Raw genomic sequence first — 19,065 nt, forward strand, 5'->3', positions numbered from 1 at the left:
TGAGTAAGAGCACAAAGAAGACATCAACCTCCAAGAGCTTATCTATAACAGGGAAGGAATGCAATAATTTCGAGGTGAGACACAATCAAAAGAAAGTATATAAAATGAAGACCTGAATATTTTTCATGAAAAACCTGGAGTGAATAACCAAGAGATGGTGGAAAAGAACAGAGAAATGAAGTGGGGAAAATGGAATAAGACAAATTAAAGCAATTGCCTTATGAAGAGCAGGACTTCCTCTTCCTGAGATAGGGCAGAACAGGAGACAGATACCTTGAAGAAAGCAAGAATGAAAGCTCACACTCGGTGATATTTACATTCACATGCTTCCAAAATGATCCTATTTCATTATAAAATGAAACAAGGACATAAAAACAGGATGCTTCTTAAAAGTAACATACAAAGATCCTATTCCAATGAAATGTTCTTAAAAAGGAAAACAATCTGCTGGGAGAAAAAACATGCCTTTCTGGTTTTTTTTTAGCCTCAACACAAGAAACTCTGGGGTCAAAATGTTTCCACACTGAGCTCTCTGGCGCACTTGACCGAATGGTCTTAGTCAAGTTGTTCGACCTCTCAGGTTGGCCACCTGGAAACTGAAAATGGTGAGGATCAAGTGAGAAAAATCTGTGAAAAGAAATTCAGACCAAACCAAGCAGACAGGAACACAAGTGATGCTATGCATTGTTTTATATTACAGGTTTCTATTAGTGTAATTCTCACAATTTCCAAATTCAACTTTTAAATATGATAGGAGTATTAAATTAGAAACATGTTCCTCTTGGAACAAGAATGGAAGGAACAGAAGTGCAAGTCAAAGTCTACATTAGCAATTAGTAAGTTACTCATACAAGCCTTGATAGAAAAAGCACTCAGTTCAGCAAACATAATTCACTTAACAGATATAAAGTGAAATGAAGGTCATATGTATTCCCAACAATCCTTTCTTACAGACAAATATGATATCCCACTTTAAGCAGACAGGCATTAGACTTACAATCCAATTGCTCAGCACAGAAAGTGGACAGATGATCAGTGTTGCTCTTGACCTCTCTCCAGTGTCACATTTCTTTAACCCCTCCATCACAGATGCTCCTAAAAGAACAAGGAGTTGGTAGATTTTACCTGTTTTCTTAAATACTGAGGTATTCATCTAAATACAGTCCTAACAATCATCATCTATGAAGACAGAAATCCAGAAGAACTGAAAAAGAGAAAATAGGCACGGGGTGTGGGAGGGGGAGGAGGCAGACAGATCTCTATGATTTGGGGGCAGCCTGGTCTACAGAGGGAGTTCCAGGGCATCCAAAGCTACACAGAGAAACCCTGTCACGATAGATAGATAGATAGATAGATAGATAGATAGATAGATAGATAGATAGATAGATAGATAGATAGATAGATAGATAGCCAATAATTAAGCAGTAATTATTTATCAGGAAATATCAGAGGACTATAACCGGACAATTCAATCAGTTGTCCTTCTACAGTTAAACTTTTCCAGAAACACCTTCATAGACACAACCAGGGGTATTCTTATGGTGATTCTAACCCCAAGCAAAGTGACAAAGATTAACTATCACAATTCCATCTCCTGTCAACTTGACATACAAGCACATCACTTTAAGTCAAAATATTGCACCCTGGCCCCTGAACTTTCATGCTCATCTCAAAATGCATTTAATTTCATTTCTAAAATTCCTCACAGACTTTCTGCTAGCCCCAGGACTGTTCAATACTTCAAAGGTTCTTGTGAAACTCAGGCAAATTTCTTAACTGTGAGCCCCTATAGCTTTTCTCTCAAACATCCTAAGGTTGTAGTATCTCCAACATCTTGAACTTCCACTCTACCCAAGGCCATACAGGCCTCCCACATCTCCCTCCAAGATGTCTGGCCCTTCCACACACTTTCCAGCCGCAGCAGCTTTTGAAACCTTGTCATGCCTCCACGAACCTTTCCTTATGCATCATATGGACAACACTTTCAAGTTACGTAGTCAGCTCAAAATGTAGCTTGATCCCTTGGATCAAAGCTGCAACCACTTCCGTGTACTTTTAAGGCTGACCCTGACGTAACACTATTCTGGGTGGCAGCTGTGGAGCAGAGAACAGTGGCATTGTGTCTTGGCTCTCTCCTTTTAACTCACCTGCCCTGTTACAAACTGAAGCCTTCAATGGGTAAGCTCTTGCCCTCTGTGTACTTCTCATATCCCAGTACAGCTGCAAAGTTCTTCTTCAATGCTGTTAATCTCTGTAACAATTACAGTCCCTCTCTCCATATCTCTGCTGTCCTCAACTATAAATTCTTACTCCTTCCTTGACAAGCTGCACGTCTGTCTTACTTTTCTGCCCCCTTGCAGTTTTCTCTGTCAACCTGTGTAAGAGCAGTGAGCAGTAACCATCGCACAGCCTAAATGTTACCCTTTCTTAAAATTACTGTGCCAAATAATCAGTCAATCAATGCTTTTTAATTCAGCCACATCCAAACAGTTAAGTCACAGACTGAATGAAGTCAGGTTCTTTGCCAGAATAAAACACAAAAAGCCGCTAGCCCAGCCCAGTTCACAAGAGAGTCCTTTGAAAGCTGATGGGCCAATTCCCTACTATTCTCACGTCTCTCAGAATTCTGATCTTCCAAATTCCCACCAAAATGGCCCATTAGTCTCTTGTCTAAAGAATGTATGTAGCCCATAGCTTCAAAACCTTCCACATTGATTCTATAAACCAGTACTAAATGCTTACAAACCAGTCAGGGTTAGCACAGTAATAACACCATTCCTCAGTACCAATTTTCTCTTAGTTTTTGTGATAAAATACCTTACAAAAGCAAATAAAGAAATTATTTGGCCTTAAAACTGAGAATATATTGCCCATTATAGAGGCGGCAACATCCAAAGTCAGGACGTACAGAAAAATAAATGTGCAGCTCCCTTTCTCCTTACTAAGCCCAGAACCTGCCCATGGAATGGAACTGCCTACGTTCAGGATGGATTTTTCTCTAATTTTTTCTAGATTTAAGTTTCATTATATGTGTGCATATGATGTGTGTAAGTGTGTGTGTGTGTGTGTGTGTGTGTGTGTGTATGCCTGAAGAGGTCAGAAAGAAGTAGCTATATCCCGTGGAGTTGGGGTTAAAAGCATTTGTGTTAGGAACTGAATTTGGGCCCTCTAAAATAGTAGTATGTATTCTTAACCCCTAATCCATACAGGTTCAAAACATACCTTTGTTATTAATTAATTTATTTTACATCCAGACCATACCGTCCCCTCCCTCTCCTCCCACTCCCTCCCCCCACTTTACTTTCTGTCACACCCCCCTACCTTGATCTACCCCCTCCTCCATATTCTCTCAGAAAGGAGTAGGCCTCCCCTGAGCATCAGCAGAACATTGCATATCAAGCTGCCCTAAGAACAAGCACCTCCCCTTGTATTCAGGCTGGGCAAGGCAATTCAGCATGAGGAATAGGTTCCCAAGAGCCAGCCCAAAGCACCAACGACAGCCCTGCTCCCATTGCCAGGGGTCCAACAGACAAACAAACCAAGCTAAAAACTGTCAAATATATGCAGAGGGCCTGTGTTGGTCCCATGCAGGCCCCTAGTTGTTTGTTCAGATTCTGTGAATTCCTATCAGCCAGACTAGCTGTTTCTGGGGGTTTCTGATGTCCCGGATTCCCCCCTGACTCATATAATCCCTCCTCCCTCTCCTCAGCAGAACTCCCAAATTCTGCCCAATGTTTGACTCATGTCTATAAATCAGCCCCATTCAGCCACTGGATGAAGCCTCTCTGATGACAACCTGGGTTGTCACAGGTGATGGCCCATTCAGGCTATGTACCCACTGCTGCCAGGAGTCTTAGCTGGGGCCGTTCTTGTAGACTCATGGAAGTTTCTTCTGCATCAAGCTTCTACTGGACTCCATAAAGCCTCCATTTCCAGTCATCTTTCTCAAAACTCTCCTCTTTGCTCACCTCCCAACTCGATCCCTCAAATTCCTACGCCCACCTACCGCCTAGTCGAACCAGATCTCCTCCATTTCCCCTTCCCTGGGAAATCCAAGTGTCCCCCTTAGGCCCTTCCTGTTACCTAGCCTCTCTGGGTAAAATATACCATTTTTAGACAGACTACATGCAAGCGTACTTTTATGTCATCATACTTCATCTTCTTGTATCATTTAACATCAAAAATCTTTTATTCGTTGCATTCCCATGACTGCTCAATAAGCCACAGAAATAAGATTTTGTGCTGTATATGGAAACCAAGGCACAGAGATACAGTTCTCTCAGACACCCATCCTTCATTCTATCTTTTTCCACCATATTCATAAATCAATGTTGTTTTTCTATGAATAAAATAAAAATTATAATAAAGCTTATTGACATTTTTAAATGAAAAGCAAATCATAATCATACTAAATTTAGGTCTTTAAATTCATCCAAGTTAAGCTTTAAATCAATCATAAATGACTCTGCTCCTTTACTAGAACAAAACAGGGTAGGGGGAGTGGAAAACTAGACTTACTGACCCTTTTTCAACATTTTCTTCTTTGTTACAGGGGCACATGAAGTAAGTGCATGAGCAAATGTTGTATCTTCTTTAACTTTAGATGATTCTGATAAGAAGAAAAAAAATCACAGAATCATAAAATTCTTTACTCTGCCTCCTTAAGCACCTTCAGTATTCTACAACTTGGAAGATTATATTATTAAATAAAAATAGTATTTGGTAAATAACAATGCCATTTATGACACTAAGCGTAGGACTATAGCTCAAAGATAAGATGTAATTACACCCCAGCAGTTACTTCTCTTAAAAGAAGAGAAAGTAGGAACAGATAAATGCAAACAGATTCAACTCTCAGGAAAGAAAGCTATATCAGTATGAAGCAGCCAAATTCCACATCAGTCCAATGGTGATAAGCTGTTTTCCAAATGTATTTCTCAGCTAACCAGAAAGACAACAGGAGTTGAAAATAAGGGATGTCATAAAGATGAAGGAAATAAATAGTACTCATTCTTTTACATGTGCTTAATGTGAATGTTGCCAAGAAGGAACTCCAAACCTGTTCATTACTTGTGTGTGTGTGTGCATTTGTGTGTGTACATGCTTGTACAAACCTGTGTAAAAATACAATGTTTTATGCAAGATATTGTAAGTAGAAGAAAATGACTGTTTTGATTCAAGTTGGATTAAATATTCAGCACTAGATTTTTAACTTGAAATTATTCGTTGAATTTAAATCACTTAATTCATTAACACATGATAAATTCTTCAAATGCAGGGAAGAATTCAAAAGCAGCCAAATTTTATACTATTGATAAAAACCTTTCAAACTAAGATGTCAATTAATGATTGCTTCATTTTAAAAATCTTCACACGCAGATTATGTAAACACTGTGATGTAATATACACTTACCTTTTACTCTACTTTTAGTATCTGACTGTGCATTTTTTAGCTTATCTAAAATATTAATTAATTAATTAATTAATTTTAAAAAGCTGGACACACTAGGAGATCAGAATATATGACAGAGTCAAACCAAGTCATATTACCTTTCATTTTCTGTGCCAGTTCACTAGTTTCAATTTTCTCTAAATCACTGCTTTCAGTGTACTCGATAGAAATTTTTCTTCTGAAATTGAAAGATACAAAATAAAATGTAGTAAAGCAATATGTTTAACACATTCAATACAGAAACTGTTTAACTCCAATTCACTTTATAAAAATTCTTTCAAAAAAGTCTCTGATTTGCCAAGCAAAAGTCAAATATGCTAAAAGTTTTTTTTTCCCCTTATGCATTTGTAAAATCTAGTACTACTAAGATTACATTTGAAAAGTCATTCACATAGAATTCAGTATTCAGTAGTTCAACTAAAACACTGATGGAACATTAGAACCAAAAAGAGATGGCAGATGACAGCCACATACAGACTGTTAAATTCACAAGGAAGTGAAACAAGGACTGCTAGAGCCACTTGTCCTGTGAGGGGAGTGATGACAGGAAAACACTAGCTTCAGGAGTGGACAGAAAGGAATGTCCAGAGTTGATTCTAAAATACTCAAGTCCCAACTGGGGCATTCTCTGTTCTCCAGAGGACTGGGAACAACTAGACAGGATGAGGACCCAGCTTAGGACAAACAGACCTTCAGACAGTCCTACTCTTAGTACAAGATAATGTAGGAAAGAAAAAGAAAGGAAGGAGGGCAGACATCTGTACAGCCAATTTGTATAACATCTGTACAAATCATCAGAGATAGGCAGAATCGAAAGACAATACAAAAAATAAGCCTTTACAGAAAGTACACATCACTGAGAAGATTTACAGTTCAGGGGAGCACATATTCATATTTGGCTGGAGCAGAGGTATCAATCTAGTCATTTAAAAAGATCTTTGCTTTGCTAGCAACTTGGTGGAAATAGATGCAAAGCTCCATTCGGTATGGCCCAGGACAAGGGTCAGGGGACTATTCTGAGTCCTGAAATGCAAAACACTTTGTTGGGGGAACGATAGCTTGTTCCTCCCTGGCCACCCAGCCAGGAAAGAATCACTCAGTGGGGGTTGGGACTCCAACTAAGAGCACAGTGTAGAAATTTCTTAAGTAGTAGAAATAGGGTTTGAACAATGAACTAGACTAAGATTCACTAGTTCTTTAAGAGTAGGACATGTGGTTCTAGAGGGGATCCCAGGTGTCCAAAGGGATGTCCCCAGCTAGGTCCTTCCTTGGGCAGCAGAGTAGAGGGTGCCTGAACTGGCCTTACCCCACTTTCACACTGATGATTATCTCGAATATCACCAAAGAATCTTCGTCCGGTGAAGGATGGAGATAGAGACAAAGTCCCTCATCAGAGCAATGGACTGAGCCCCCAAGGTCCAGTTGAAGAGCAGAAGGAGGGAGAAGATGAGCAAGGAAGTCTGGACCATGAGGGGTTGGTCCACCCACTGAGACAGTGTGCCTGTTCTAATGGGAGCTCACCAAATCCAGCTGGACCAGGACTGAAGGAGCATGCGATCAAACCGGACTCTCTGAATATGGCTGACAATGGGGACTGACTGAGAAGTCACTGATAAAGGCATTGGGACTTGTTTCTACTGCATGTACTGGCTTTTTGAGACCCTAGTCTATTTGGATGCAAAGCTTCCTAGGCCTGGATGGTGGTGGTGGTGGGGGGGGGGGTGGACTTCCCACAGGGCAAGATTCCCTGCCCTCTCTTAAGGAGGGAGGTAGAGGGAGGAGGGTGAGTGAGGGAGTGGGAGGGGAATGGAAGGAGAGGAGGAAGTGTAAAGTTTTGAATGGAAAAAAAAGTTAACTAGGGCACCTGCCACTGGAAACCCTGCTGACATCCGTTTCTAGTGTCTACAGACTGACAGATACTTCTATAGTTACAATGCCCACAAAGCACAACCTCTGGATACAAGGCAAACAAAACAAAGATCAATCAACATAGGAAGCTTAATATCACAAAGCTTCTCCTATCACCAGAAAACACCAATCCAAACAGCAAAGAAAACATTTAACAGTGTAGAGGTAGGATGGTTACCTACACTCATACAAGTGTTGGCTCAGAAATATTCTGTACCTATACTTAGGTATGTGACCACATAGAGAAAGTCACCTGTATAGACAGACACAAGTGACCACTCTAAGACAGTCTGCACCTGCATGCACTAAGTGACTACAAATAGTCTGCAAGTGAACATATACAAATAGCTTTAGAGAGATAGATAGAGATTCAGTGTGTCTGCACTAATCCTCTCAATATTCAGTCAACATGGGGGAGGAGTTCAAGGAGCCCTATTGCTCCCTGCTGAATTAGTGGATACTGGTAGATGTGGAGAGGGAATATAAATCTTGATCAAAAGCCTCTGGCTGGGAAGTTCAAAGGACCTATTGTTGTTTTGCTAAATGGCATATTGTCAAATTACCTTCTAACTATCTGTTTACAGCTATAGTCTTGGGATGTTCTTAATCTCAGTGAGGGAAACTTCTTTTTGCAGTGGATTGAAGTCAATACAGACATTTACAATTGATCAAAGTGCTAAAAATAAGAGACTAAGGGTTAGCTCCAATATCCCTGATTAAGGACTTCCGTCATCCCCTATTCTCCAATAAAGTTCATGAAATGTTGGGAAAGAGGAGCTAAAAACAATGAGCTGGTAGATGGAGAGGACATGACACAGCTATCAAATTCATGAACTCATTGCAACTGTGGTTACAGGCACACAATAAGGACAGTCAAAACCCTGACATAGGTTGACATTTTCTCCAGGCCCCACCCTTTCAGAGGAGCTACTAGAAGCTGATAATTGCTAGAAGAAAGGGAACCATTCTTTTTTGAGATTGTGGCTACTGTTAGGTCTTTCTTCCTCCAATAGATGGTCCCATACCAATGAACCTATGGGCAGTACTAACCAGACTTAGTTGTTTATCAAGAGGAGGAAGAAGGGGAAGGGGAGGAGGAAAAGAAGAGGAGGAGGAAGGACAGATTGAGGAGAAAATTCAATTCCCACAAGGAATAAAAAGGGGGCATGTATATTTCACTGTGTGCATGTATGAAATTCTCAAGAATAAGGAATTTATAAAAAAAGATAGGAAAAACAAAACAAATAAATGCTGATGGGGATGCAAGGGAAATGAGAGCCTGTATGTTGTTCTGAGACTGTAAACTAGTGTAGCCATTTTTGAAGTCATAATGGGTCACCAAAAAGCTAAAAACAGAACTACTGCATGGTCCAGGTATACCACTCCTGCATATATACCCAAAAGACTGAGTTAACACACTATGGAGATGCAAGCACATCAGTGCTTACTGTTGCGTTATTTACAGGAGCTAAAGAATGCACCTAGTATGGATGTCCCATCAACAGCCAAATTAATAAAGAAAGACATGTTACATCTACACAATAGGGTGTTAGCCATAAAGAAAAATGAATCATGACAAGAAAATGCCAAGAATAAGCCAGACTCAGACAAGTAAATGTTTTCGCTCATTTTGTGGAACTTAAATTGAACAAAGACACATAAAGCTATATATACTCAAAATTCTCCACACATATTTATATAATATCAAAGCAAAAAAGATATTGGAAGAAAGGAGATTTGAGGGAGGTGAAAAAAAGCAGATGGAGGATGAATATGGCCAAGGTATCTGGTATTGAAAATAATGCCTTTATGAAGCCTACCAGTATGTATAATATAAACCAATAAAAAAAATCTTGATAGAGTCTTTGAAAATTGAATAAGAGGAAAAATATCCAACTCTTATCAAAGGGAAAACATGATTATTTCATAAACCTTGTGTAGTAAGCATTTTAGAACAAAGGACTTTGGAATTAGACTACCAAGATTCTAATTCTCATTTTATTAGTAACTTGTTATGACTTCATGCAAATCACTGAACTATGTCTCTTTCCTCACTTGGAAAATGGGGATAAGAAGAAAACCAATGAGATAGTATAAATGTAACTATATACAAAAGATCTAAAAATACTATCATTCTGAAAAGTAAGCATGTCTGTATTGGCTATATAGTACATATTCTGGGTGCTGTTTGTACATATTTTCCTTGTTATATATTTATTTCCTTTTTTCTGATCTAGTCTACGAAACAGTGCTATATTACACAGGCTTATGACTAGTTTAGATTTAAGATTTGGCATTTACATAAGAAGGAAATGAGGCTAAATTCAGAGATTAAGAGCACTGGCTCGTCTTCCAGAAGACCTAGATTCAATTCCCCACACATGGAGGTTCATACAGGTCTGTAACTTCAGTTCCAAGAGATTAGATGCCTTCTTCTGGCTTCCTTGAGCACTGGGTATGAATGTGGCACACAGACATACAATGGCCATGCACTTATGTGTAATAATAAATAATAAAATGAAAAAAACTTAAATAAAAAGAAAACTAGTAAGTAATGGCTTTGAGTTCAGTTCATGAGGGGAATTAATGACAGAATCATCAAGTACACCATATTTTGTGACTGCTGCTGAGAAATTACTAGTAGAGATTTAGACACAAAATCACATCCATGTACACTGATGGGAGAAAACACTATATAACAAAAGTCTGGTACCTACACCTAGTTGAGAGGGTAAATGAAATTTATAAAGTCAACAGATTCAACGTATTATCAAACAGGAATGGTATCTTTTACCCAAATTCTCCCTAGATTCTAGTCTGTGTTAATGCTCCACAAATAATTTTTTGAACAAAGCAAAGAAAGCTGTGTTAAATCCTCCAAACACATCCTTCAAAAAGCTTTCCTTTCTGCATCCCCAAAAGTCAAAGGAAGACTCTTAATGTTTCACAAGAAAATCTAGGTCAAAAAAAAAAAAAACCTCACCAAGTGGCCAGGCAGTTGTGGCAATTGCCTTTAATCTCAGCACTTGGAACACAGAGGCAGGTGGATCTCTGTGAGTTAGAGGTCAACCTGGTCTACAGTGAGAGTTCCAGAACAGGCTCCAAAGCTACACAGAGAAACCCCATCTTGAACCCCCCCCCCCCAAAAAAAAGAAAGGAAGAAAGGGAAGGGAGGAAGGAAGGAAAGGAAGAGAGAGGAGAGAAAGGAAAAGAAAGAAATAAGGGAAAAGTGGTAGCGATGGTTAAAAATAAACCACTTATTGTATAGATTAATATTACTTTACTTTTAAAATAAAAAGCAGGAAAAGACTGGCAGCATGATTTAAGAATTAAATTATTTTTTATAGAGTAAGATTATGTTTCATTTTTAAAATAACACTATACTGTCATTGTAATTTAGTAATCTGCAATTAGGAAATGTATTTGAAGTAAACTATAACTGAAATATAGTACTCATCTCTTTCTCGTACAAGAATGCAGAGGAAGAGTGTAGCAAACATGCCATGTAGCTAAACTCCGACACTTTACCTTTTAGGGCAAAAGCTAGACACTTCTGATATGAGAAACTTATTCATCTCCTGAATATCTTCTGAAATAATGGGTTCTTCGCCACATATGAATGACTCTATTTCAAAGAAACACACAGAGTAAATAAGCTGTTTTAAAATAGCACCATCTCTCCAAAAAGCTTAGATTTTCCATAATCAACATTAAGCTTTAATAACTTTACTCCTTTCAAGCTCCTGGTACTCTTTCGGCATTTTTCCTAAACTAGTATTTTCCCACTGGGATATACCTTCAATTTTTTATGAAGCAATAAAAATATCTTTTTCCATAGTCAGTGACCAACCCAGAGGCTAAATTTACTTCTGTATTAAAAAAAAACAAGCAAAAAAACAAAAACTATATACATACACACTCCCACACACATGTACATAGGAGAGAAGGGTAAACAGAAAGACACTAATAGACCCTAATAAAATACTAATATGAATTTATATTTTCAAATATATTATCACTGTTTAGTCCTCCCAGGTTCTGTAATACACTACTGTTGGCCTAAATTCAAACTCATTTTCTTCCCAGAGCACTTCATTAATTTTCAATGAAAATTTGATGCCATTATCTATTATAAGTCCATTTTCCTACCTCTCACCCACCACCACTTGCTTATGTATTCTATCAAGCTTAAGAATGCTAACTTATGTAATTATTCTTGAGTTCTCACTTTCTCCCACAAGCTTACGGACTATTCTAACCCCTATATCCAAATATCTTACCATAAAAAAGCAAAAATTATACTCAATTCTACTCTCAAAGAATGTTTTCTATCCTTTATTGTTCTTCACACTAATCTACAATATTTTTAGCCTTGCTCTACTTCAATCTGGCTTCAAAAATTAAAGTATAAAGGTCATGACTGCTAACATCACAGATCTCTTCCCTTCTTTGATTACAGAGTTGGTTCTAATTTCTTTCTAGCTTTCAAATACAATGAAGTTCTAAAACAAAATATTATTATTCTTTTCTTTAAGTTGTTCTTTGGAGAAATTTTTCTCTCAAAAACATTTTCCCTAACCTTTCTAACTGGTTTTATACTAATAACCAATCAGTTACTTTGACAAAAACTTTTCTAATTACCAGTCCTCACAACATTCTTTAGAAAAATAGACCCTAAATGTTTATATATTACAAAACCCAAAACAGAATTATCTTAGGTGAGAAAAACATCCATATTCACAATTAAAACTCACCTGTGCTTAGTCCATCGGCCTCGTTGTTGGTATTACTTCCTCTGAGTTTAACAGTCTCGTCCTTGTGTTCCTATGTAAAAAGGCATTTTCTTCAACGGAATATCAGTTTTTTTTATTGCTTTACATAATGAAGTCTACTTAAAAATGCTGACAGATTTCTGACAGATTTCTCACTATTTTAAAAATGATGAAAATAGAGGTAAAAATATACACAGATTTAAATTTTTTTCACCAGTATCGCAAAAACTGAAAATGATGAGAAGCTTCACACCTATGATTAGTGTTTGTGGAGCTGGAAGATCTATGCACACTAGCAGAGTAGAAAAGGAATCATCACTATTATCTAGTTTTGAGCACTGCGAGCTACAATAATGACACACTTACAAAATATACTAGTACAATGACAGTACAAATGTTATTAGAGTAACCAACCACTTTTTAACATTGGATTTAAGACCTACTCCATGAGACAGAATGATGGAGGTGGGTCATCTTTCTATCTGTTGTTTCATTGGTTAAGTAATAAAGAAACTGCCTAGGCCCATTTGATAGGCAACTCTTAGGTGGGTGGAGTAAACAGAAGAGAATGCTGGGAGAAAGAAGCCGAGTCAGTGAGTCGCCATGATTCTCCCACTCCAGACAGACGCAGGTTAAGATCCTCCCTGGTAAGCCAGCTCGTGGGGCTACACAGAATATTAGAAATGGGTTAGATCAATATGAAAGAGCTAGCCAATAAGAGGCCGGAACTAATGGGCCAGGCAGTGTTTAAAAGAATACAGTTTCCGTGCAATTATTTCGGGGCATAAGCTAGCCATGCGGGCGGCCGGGTGCCGGGGACGCAGCCCTGCCGCTCTTATTACAACAACAGAACCCATGCTTGGCACTGCTGAAGTAGCCCAGAACCTGAGACAAGGGGAAAACCTACTGCTGTCATTCTGACACATGAACACAGCGATAAAACAACTCCTAACGGCACACTGCTACACTCATAGATCAGTGTGTTCCACAATTCTCATTGGAGAGAAGTTTGTTCTTGCAATAGATGGTAATAAACAGATACAACTTGTAAACATACAGAAGTGAAAGATTTTGAAGGATTCAGCTCCAAATGAGATGTTTTTTTATTTCTTTTTTTATTCCTTTTATTTTTTGGCTTATATACAGCAGTTTACTGCTAGAGAAAGTGCCAACACAAATAGCATTAAAAGCAAGATATAGATCCTCAGTCATATGCTGACTCACATCAAGGGCTCCCAACAAACAGGAGAAACACACACACACACACACACACACAACTTTTCATGTAGGTTAGAGGGCATATATCTGTTATATCAGACTTAAAAATGTCTTGAAGACAATGTGGCTTTACTAATATTAGTGCCTCAAAAAGAAAGGTTCTGTGATAATACCCATCTATCTTTCAGGGAAGGGATTGTGGTTTCTCTGATGTCCAAGAGTTGCACAACAGGCAAAGAGATGTTTTTATCAAACCTCTCAGCTCAAGGGTCAGAGTCTATGTAGAAGAGTAGGCAGAACAACTTAAGAGTCAGATAACTCCAAGGAAACAGCATCTTCCAGACACAATGCTGATGCACATTGTGAACTCAGAAAGTGTGACAGCACACATCAGACCTGCACACATTCGAGTCAGACAGAATCCCAGCATGGGGGGGAGGAAATAGGCACAAAGTCCCACCCTATATAAGAAACTGTTTGCAATTCATTCCTGTTAGGAAAAAGAAAATCAGTTGTTTATTCCAAGAAAGTGAAATTAGGTATATAAACCACATCGCAGGACAGGCCCCATGCTCAGAAACAGCTGGCTAACACAAAATGGACGTCATGTTTTTATGTGCTTTTATCAGTGTTTTGTTTAAGTATCTTTTTCTTCTCTTACTCTTTTTCTTGCACCAATCCATGCTTGTTCCATTTTTTACGTTTTTTGTTTCATTTTGAGAGAAAGAATATGAAGTTGGGTGGGAAGAGAGGTAGGAAAATCTTGTATAAACATTACAAAAAATAAAAAAAAAAAACCTGCCTAGTTAGCTAATTGTACATACTGATATTTGCTTAAAGTAGGAAAAGCTCCCACTATACTAAAAAAGTAAAAATTAGTTGGCCTTAATCTTTCCAAATGAACACAAACACACAGATGCACACACACACAAAAAAGGCTTTCAATTATACATGTTAGTGTGGAAAAAAAAAACTCATGACATGAGATTGACATTAGAGTAAAACGCTCCCACACTAAATTTTAAAACCAAGATTCTGGAGCTACCATTAGGCTGCCTTACCATACTCTCTTTTCTGGAATTCCCATAGCTATTCCCATAGATACAGCAGTAGTATTCATAGCAAAATCAACACAAAAGCAAACAAATAAATATATCTGAGATCCTAGCAGTAAAAGTAAAAAAAATTAAAAATAATAAGGTCTAAGGAAAACTAGTGTACATGAAAAGTAAAATACAGAAAGCATCTTTGTGCTGTTTTCTGATTCAGGCTTTGAGGATTTTCAGTTGAGAACTGGAATAACTGTTTATTTCTAATTTCTCTTTTGTACTTTCCCTCCCTCTCCCTCTCTCTCTCCCTCTCTCTTGCTCTGTCTCTCTCCCTCCCCCTCCCCCCCTCTCTCACTCTCTTGCTCTAGCTCTTGCTCTCCCTCCCATCTACCAGCACTAACGAGCTCTCAGCTACTGTTTTACTGCCATGCCTGCCTGCATACTTCCATGCTCCCCACCGTGATCACCATGGTGATAATGGACTAACCCTCTGAACTATAATATGGTTTTTTGCTAAGTAAACCGGGTCATCGTGCTCTTCACAGAAACAGAACTAAGACAAATATGGTACTTATACTCTTTTTGGTTGTTTATTTGTATATTTGGGGTTTTTTAATTTGCTTGTTTTATTTCTGTTGTTTTTTTTTTTTTTTTTTTTTTTTTTTGGTTTTTCGAGACAGGGTTTCTCTGTGGTTTTGGAGCCTGTCCTGGAACTAGCTCTTCTAGACCAGGCTGGTCTCGAACTCACAGAGATCCGCCTGCCTCTGCCTCCCAAGTGCTGGGATTAAAGGCGTGCGCCACCACCGCCCGGCTTATTTCTGTTGTTTTGAACTAAACTCTTACTATGTATTCCTTGACTGACCTGGAACTCACTTTGGAGACTAGACTGGTCTCAAATTCAGAGATCTGCTTCAGCCCCTTGAGTACTGGGATTAAAAACATTCATCCCTCAAGAAAACTTATGAGTGGTTTAAAAATCATTAATCACACCTCAAAACAATCAGCTATTACTAATCAGGTGTCAACTACTTTTAATGATATAGAAATGTCTATGGTAAAGCAGCCTTCCTAGCACACACTTTCTTTACCTTTCTTGGATGATTCTTCTCACTTCTGTTACTAAGAAGAGGCTGGCCATCAGCAAAGTTGGTCAGAATCACTGCAATAGCAGTAAGAGTTTTGCCCTTCAAAATATTTTTCAAAGACAAATGGTCAGATTCTAAAATCCATCCAGAAAACATTTCAAAACATATTTTAAAGTAATAAAATAGTATCAGTCAAAGTCACAGCATGTATGATTATTAAACAATATAACTGTTAATGAAAAATAAATATTTCACTTAGTTAAAAACATTTTTCTTCTAACATAAGTTACTAGATGTTTGACTATAAGCAGCAGAGAAATGTCATTTTATTGAATGATGAACACTCTACATTGAACTATCATTTTATCATGAAACTAATATCAATAGCTTTAACTGAACCTCAGAGTAAAGATAATGAAAATTCTAATATGCAGATGATGACAATCACTTTCATTACTTTCAATAGTAGTATTCATAGTTAGTAACACAGAAATACAAGTAGTAATTTTAAAGTAGTCCCCAAAATCTGGTACCCTCATACCCTTTCAGGAGAATGCAAGATCAAAATTATTTATGTGTGTGTAGGTGCATGTGTGAGTATACATACGTATGGAGGCCAAAGAAGAATCTTACTGTCAGTCCTCAGGCACTGCTACATAGCCATTTTTGAGATTATAATCAGATCATCTTCTCCGCTCAAATCTTCCTTTCAAATTCATGGCCTCTTTTTTTCATTAATTGTTGTTACGTGCATATTTGCATATATTCATATACTATTTTTACTTGAAAGAATGAACAACTGTCATTGTTAATGACTAAGTGTCTAGGATGAATTTTGATGAAAGTAATCAATGTAAGGTGTAAGGCATTGTCTTTAAGGAAAACAACAGTATTTGTTGTAAGGGTTAATTCAATTTTCAATAATACATTAAAATGTTACAAAACTTGTGCATTATAGTATGACTAAAGCAACTGCCAAGAATATAATTCTTTGCTCATAAGATTAGGGGCAACACTCATGATGAAATGCACTATATGTGGCAGATGTACCATTAGCATGTTCCAAAGGGCAAGCCTCTTCAAAAAATCATTTACAGGTAAAACATTCAATATGCAACATGAATAGATGAATTGTAATGATAATAAAGTTAGTATCATTGCCTAGTGGTTAGTACCTTTAATGAATAAATACTTGGATTTTAGTATTTCATCTTAAAAGGATATCATCTTAAGAGCTTTTAAAATACTTATGAGATTAATACTAATTGTAAACTTGACAGGAACTACAATCTCCTGGAAGACAAACCTCTGAGATATAATCATAATAAAATTTCTAGACTAGGTAAATGAGGTAGGAGGAGCCAGCCACTGTAACTGTGTGTGGCACCATTCCATAGACTGGGGTTATCATCTGCATGCATGTCTGCCTCTTGACTACAGGCACAAGATGCCCACCACTTAAATTCCTGCCCCTTTATCTTCCCCATGACAGACTGTATCTTCAGAACTGAAAGTCAAAAAATAAAATAAAATTCCTCTCTAAAGTTAGAAATGGTATCATAGAGATAAGAAAAGCAACTAATAATACATTACTATCTGTAAGGAAAAAAGGCAACACAATCCCAACATACTAAATAATGCCACAATTTAACAGTCAGTTGCCACTTTCTGCACCTACACATCAAAACAACTTGCAAAACTAAACAGTGACAGCATTCTCATAAAAGCTGCTATTATTATTATGAAAACTAATATGTGAATTATCTTTAAAATATGCTACTTCTAAGATTTTATCTACTGTTCCTTTTAAATTTTTCAAAACTATTTAATTTAATGCCTGACACTGTAAAGTTAGAGAGCTCAAAGTGAAAGCTCTATGACGAAAGCCACAGGAACGGCTATGGTACCCAGTCACAAATATGTACTGTGCTCCACTGCATACCCAGTGTTTGAACTGGAATATGATTTCAAATAACATTATCTTCTTTCCTCCCACGGGGAAAAAAAAAACACAAAAACAAAACTGTTACTAAAGACAGCAAGGAATGGAGAGTTAAATATGTAGGCGTGTATGTAGGATGCATGTCTAACAGAGATGAGGCCCAGATTTATCTGCAGGATAGAGAAAGGGAAGAAAGTAAAGAGGAGGTAAGAAAACTGCCAGGGGTCAGAGGAGTCAAGGTTTGGTCCTGCTGTTAGATTCTGAGTGAGGAACCTCAGTGTTAGCAGGAATACAGTCCTATGAACGGGGATGGATACTGCTAGGAAAGTGACCTGGTCATGTCAGTGTCACTGCCCATCATGGCCTCACTCTATTTGGGAAGCCCCAGGAGCACCTAAGCAGAAGCTGATCAATGGGGTCTAACTCTGTCTTCCGCTTACCACTTTTTTGTGATGCATGTAAGACTGCTCTACGCACTGGCAACACCGTTTTCTGTCCTCTTCCTATGTCTACCTTATCAGGCCTATTGGTCTTGTCCCATCCCTGTCCCACTCCCTGTGTCCACTTCTATCACATGGCTCCTGTCATGGCTCCAGTCTAACTTGTCATGATACCTGTCTTGTTTCTTGTGCTACCTACCACCTGACATCTCATGGCTCCTGTCTAACCTGTCCAATGACTCAGGTCAAACTTCTCAGAACCTGCATTACTATTTCTAAATTTCTCAGCAAACCTGGTGACACCGAAGGTGGGGTCATACATAAAGTCATAAGATGAGGCCAGTATTCATATTCTAGTAGGAAAGGAACCTGTAGGGACAGCTAACTTGTTCTAGCTTAGCCTGGTGGTAGGCCCTCCAACCAGATAACCTCAAAGTCTATTGGGTCACCCGCATAGTCCTTGAAGATGATTTCATTCTCTGGTAGCTGAGGATGCAGGTCTGCAGCAGAAGCAGAATAAGAAACAAATAGGCCAGTATAGTTAAATAGGTTGTAAGAAGGTTGTGAGACTATTGCTTCTCTCTTGTTGTCGACATTACTACCAATACCAAAGGTTTTCTTTCTTAAAGCACAAAATGAGGTGCAAGCTCCTCAGCTGAAATAACTGCGCCTTTCTTTACGTTCTACTATTTTTTGCAATGATGGGGACTAAACTCACTATTGATGTGGGAAGGTCATTTGTCTATCTGTTGCTTTCATTGGTTAATTAATAAAGAAACTGCTTGGCCTGATCGGTCAGAACATAGGTGGGTGGAGTAGACAGAACAGAACGCTAGGAAGAAGGGAAGTTAGGCAGTCGCCATGCCTCTCCTCTCTGAGACAGACGCAACGGAGCCAGCTGCCAGGTCAGACATGCTGAATCTTTTCCGGTAAGACACTACCTCGTTGTGCTACACAGATTATTAGAAATGGGTTAAGCAAGATATGAGAGTTAGCCAAGAAGAGGCTAGATATAATGGACCAGGCAGTGTTTTTAAAGAATACAGTTTCCGTGTAATTATTTTGGGTAAAGCTAGGCGGTGGCCAGGAGCCCTCCCGGGCAGCGGGAAACAGCCTGCAGTTCCTTCTACACGCTATCATTTACTTTTTAAAAGCCGTATGAAAGGTAGGTTGGACTGAATTCTGATAAGTAAAGAAAA

The 19,065-nt window shown here is 38.3% G+C and overlaps 1 protein-coding gene across 1 annotated transcript in view; it reads right to left on the reverse strand.

Moving 5' to 3' along the window:
* The window catches only part of Hltf (helicase like transcription factor), a 72,609-nt gene that overhangs the window by 41,898 nt on the left and 11,646 nt on the right, over window positions 1-19,065 (reverse strand). Inside the window, exons 8-13 of the mRNA XM_057756711.1 lie at window positions 15,488-15,583; window positions 12,115-12,184; window positions 10,889-10,985; window positions 5,551-5,630; window positions 4,523-4,609; window positions 998-1,095 (exon numbers count right to left, since the gene is read on the reverse strand). Coding sequence (XP_057612694.1) covers window positions 998-1,095; window positions 4,523-4,609; window positions 5,551-5,630; window positions 10,889-10,985; window positions 12,115-12,184; window positions 15,488-15,583 — 528 coding nt within the window. The remainder of the gene's footprint in view (window positions 1-997; window positions 1,096-4,522; window positions 4,610-5,550; window positions 5,631-10,888; window positions 10,986-12,114; window positions 12,185-15,487; window positions 15,584-19,065) is intronic.

This window comes from Chionomys nivalis, chromosome 24 (assembly GCF_950005125.1).
Source record: "Chionomys nivalis chromosome 24, mChiNiv1.1, whole genome shotgun sequence".
NCBI lineage: Eukaryota > Metazoa > Chordata > Mammalia > Rodentia > Cricetidae > Chionomys > Chionomys nivalis.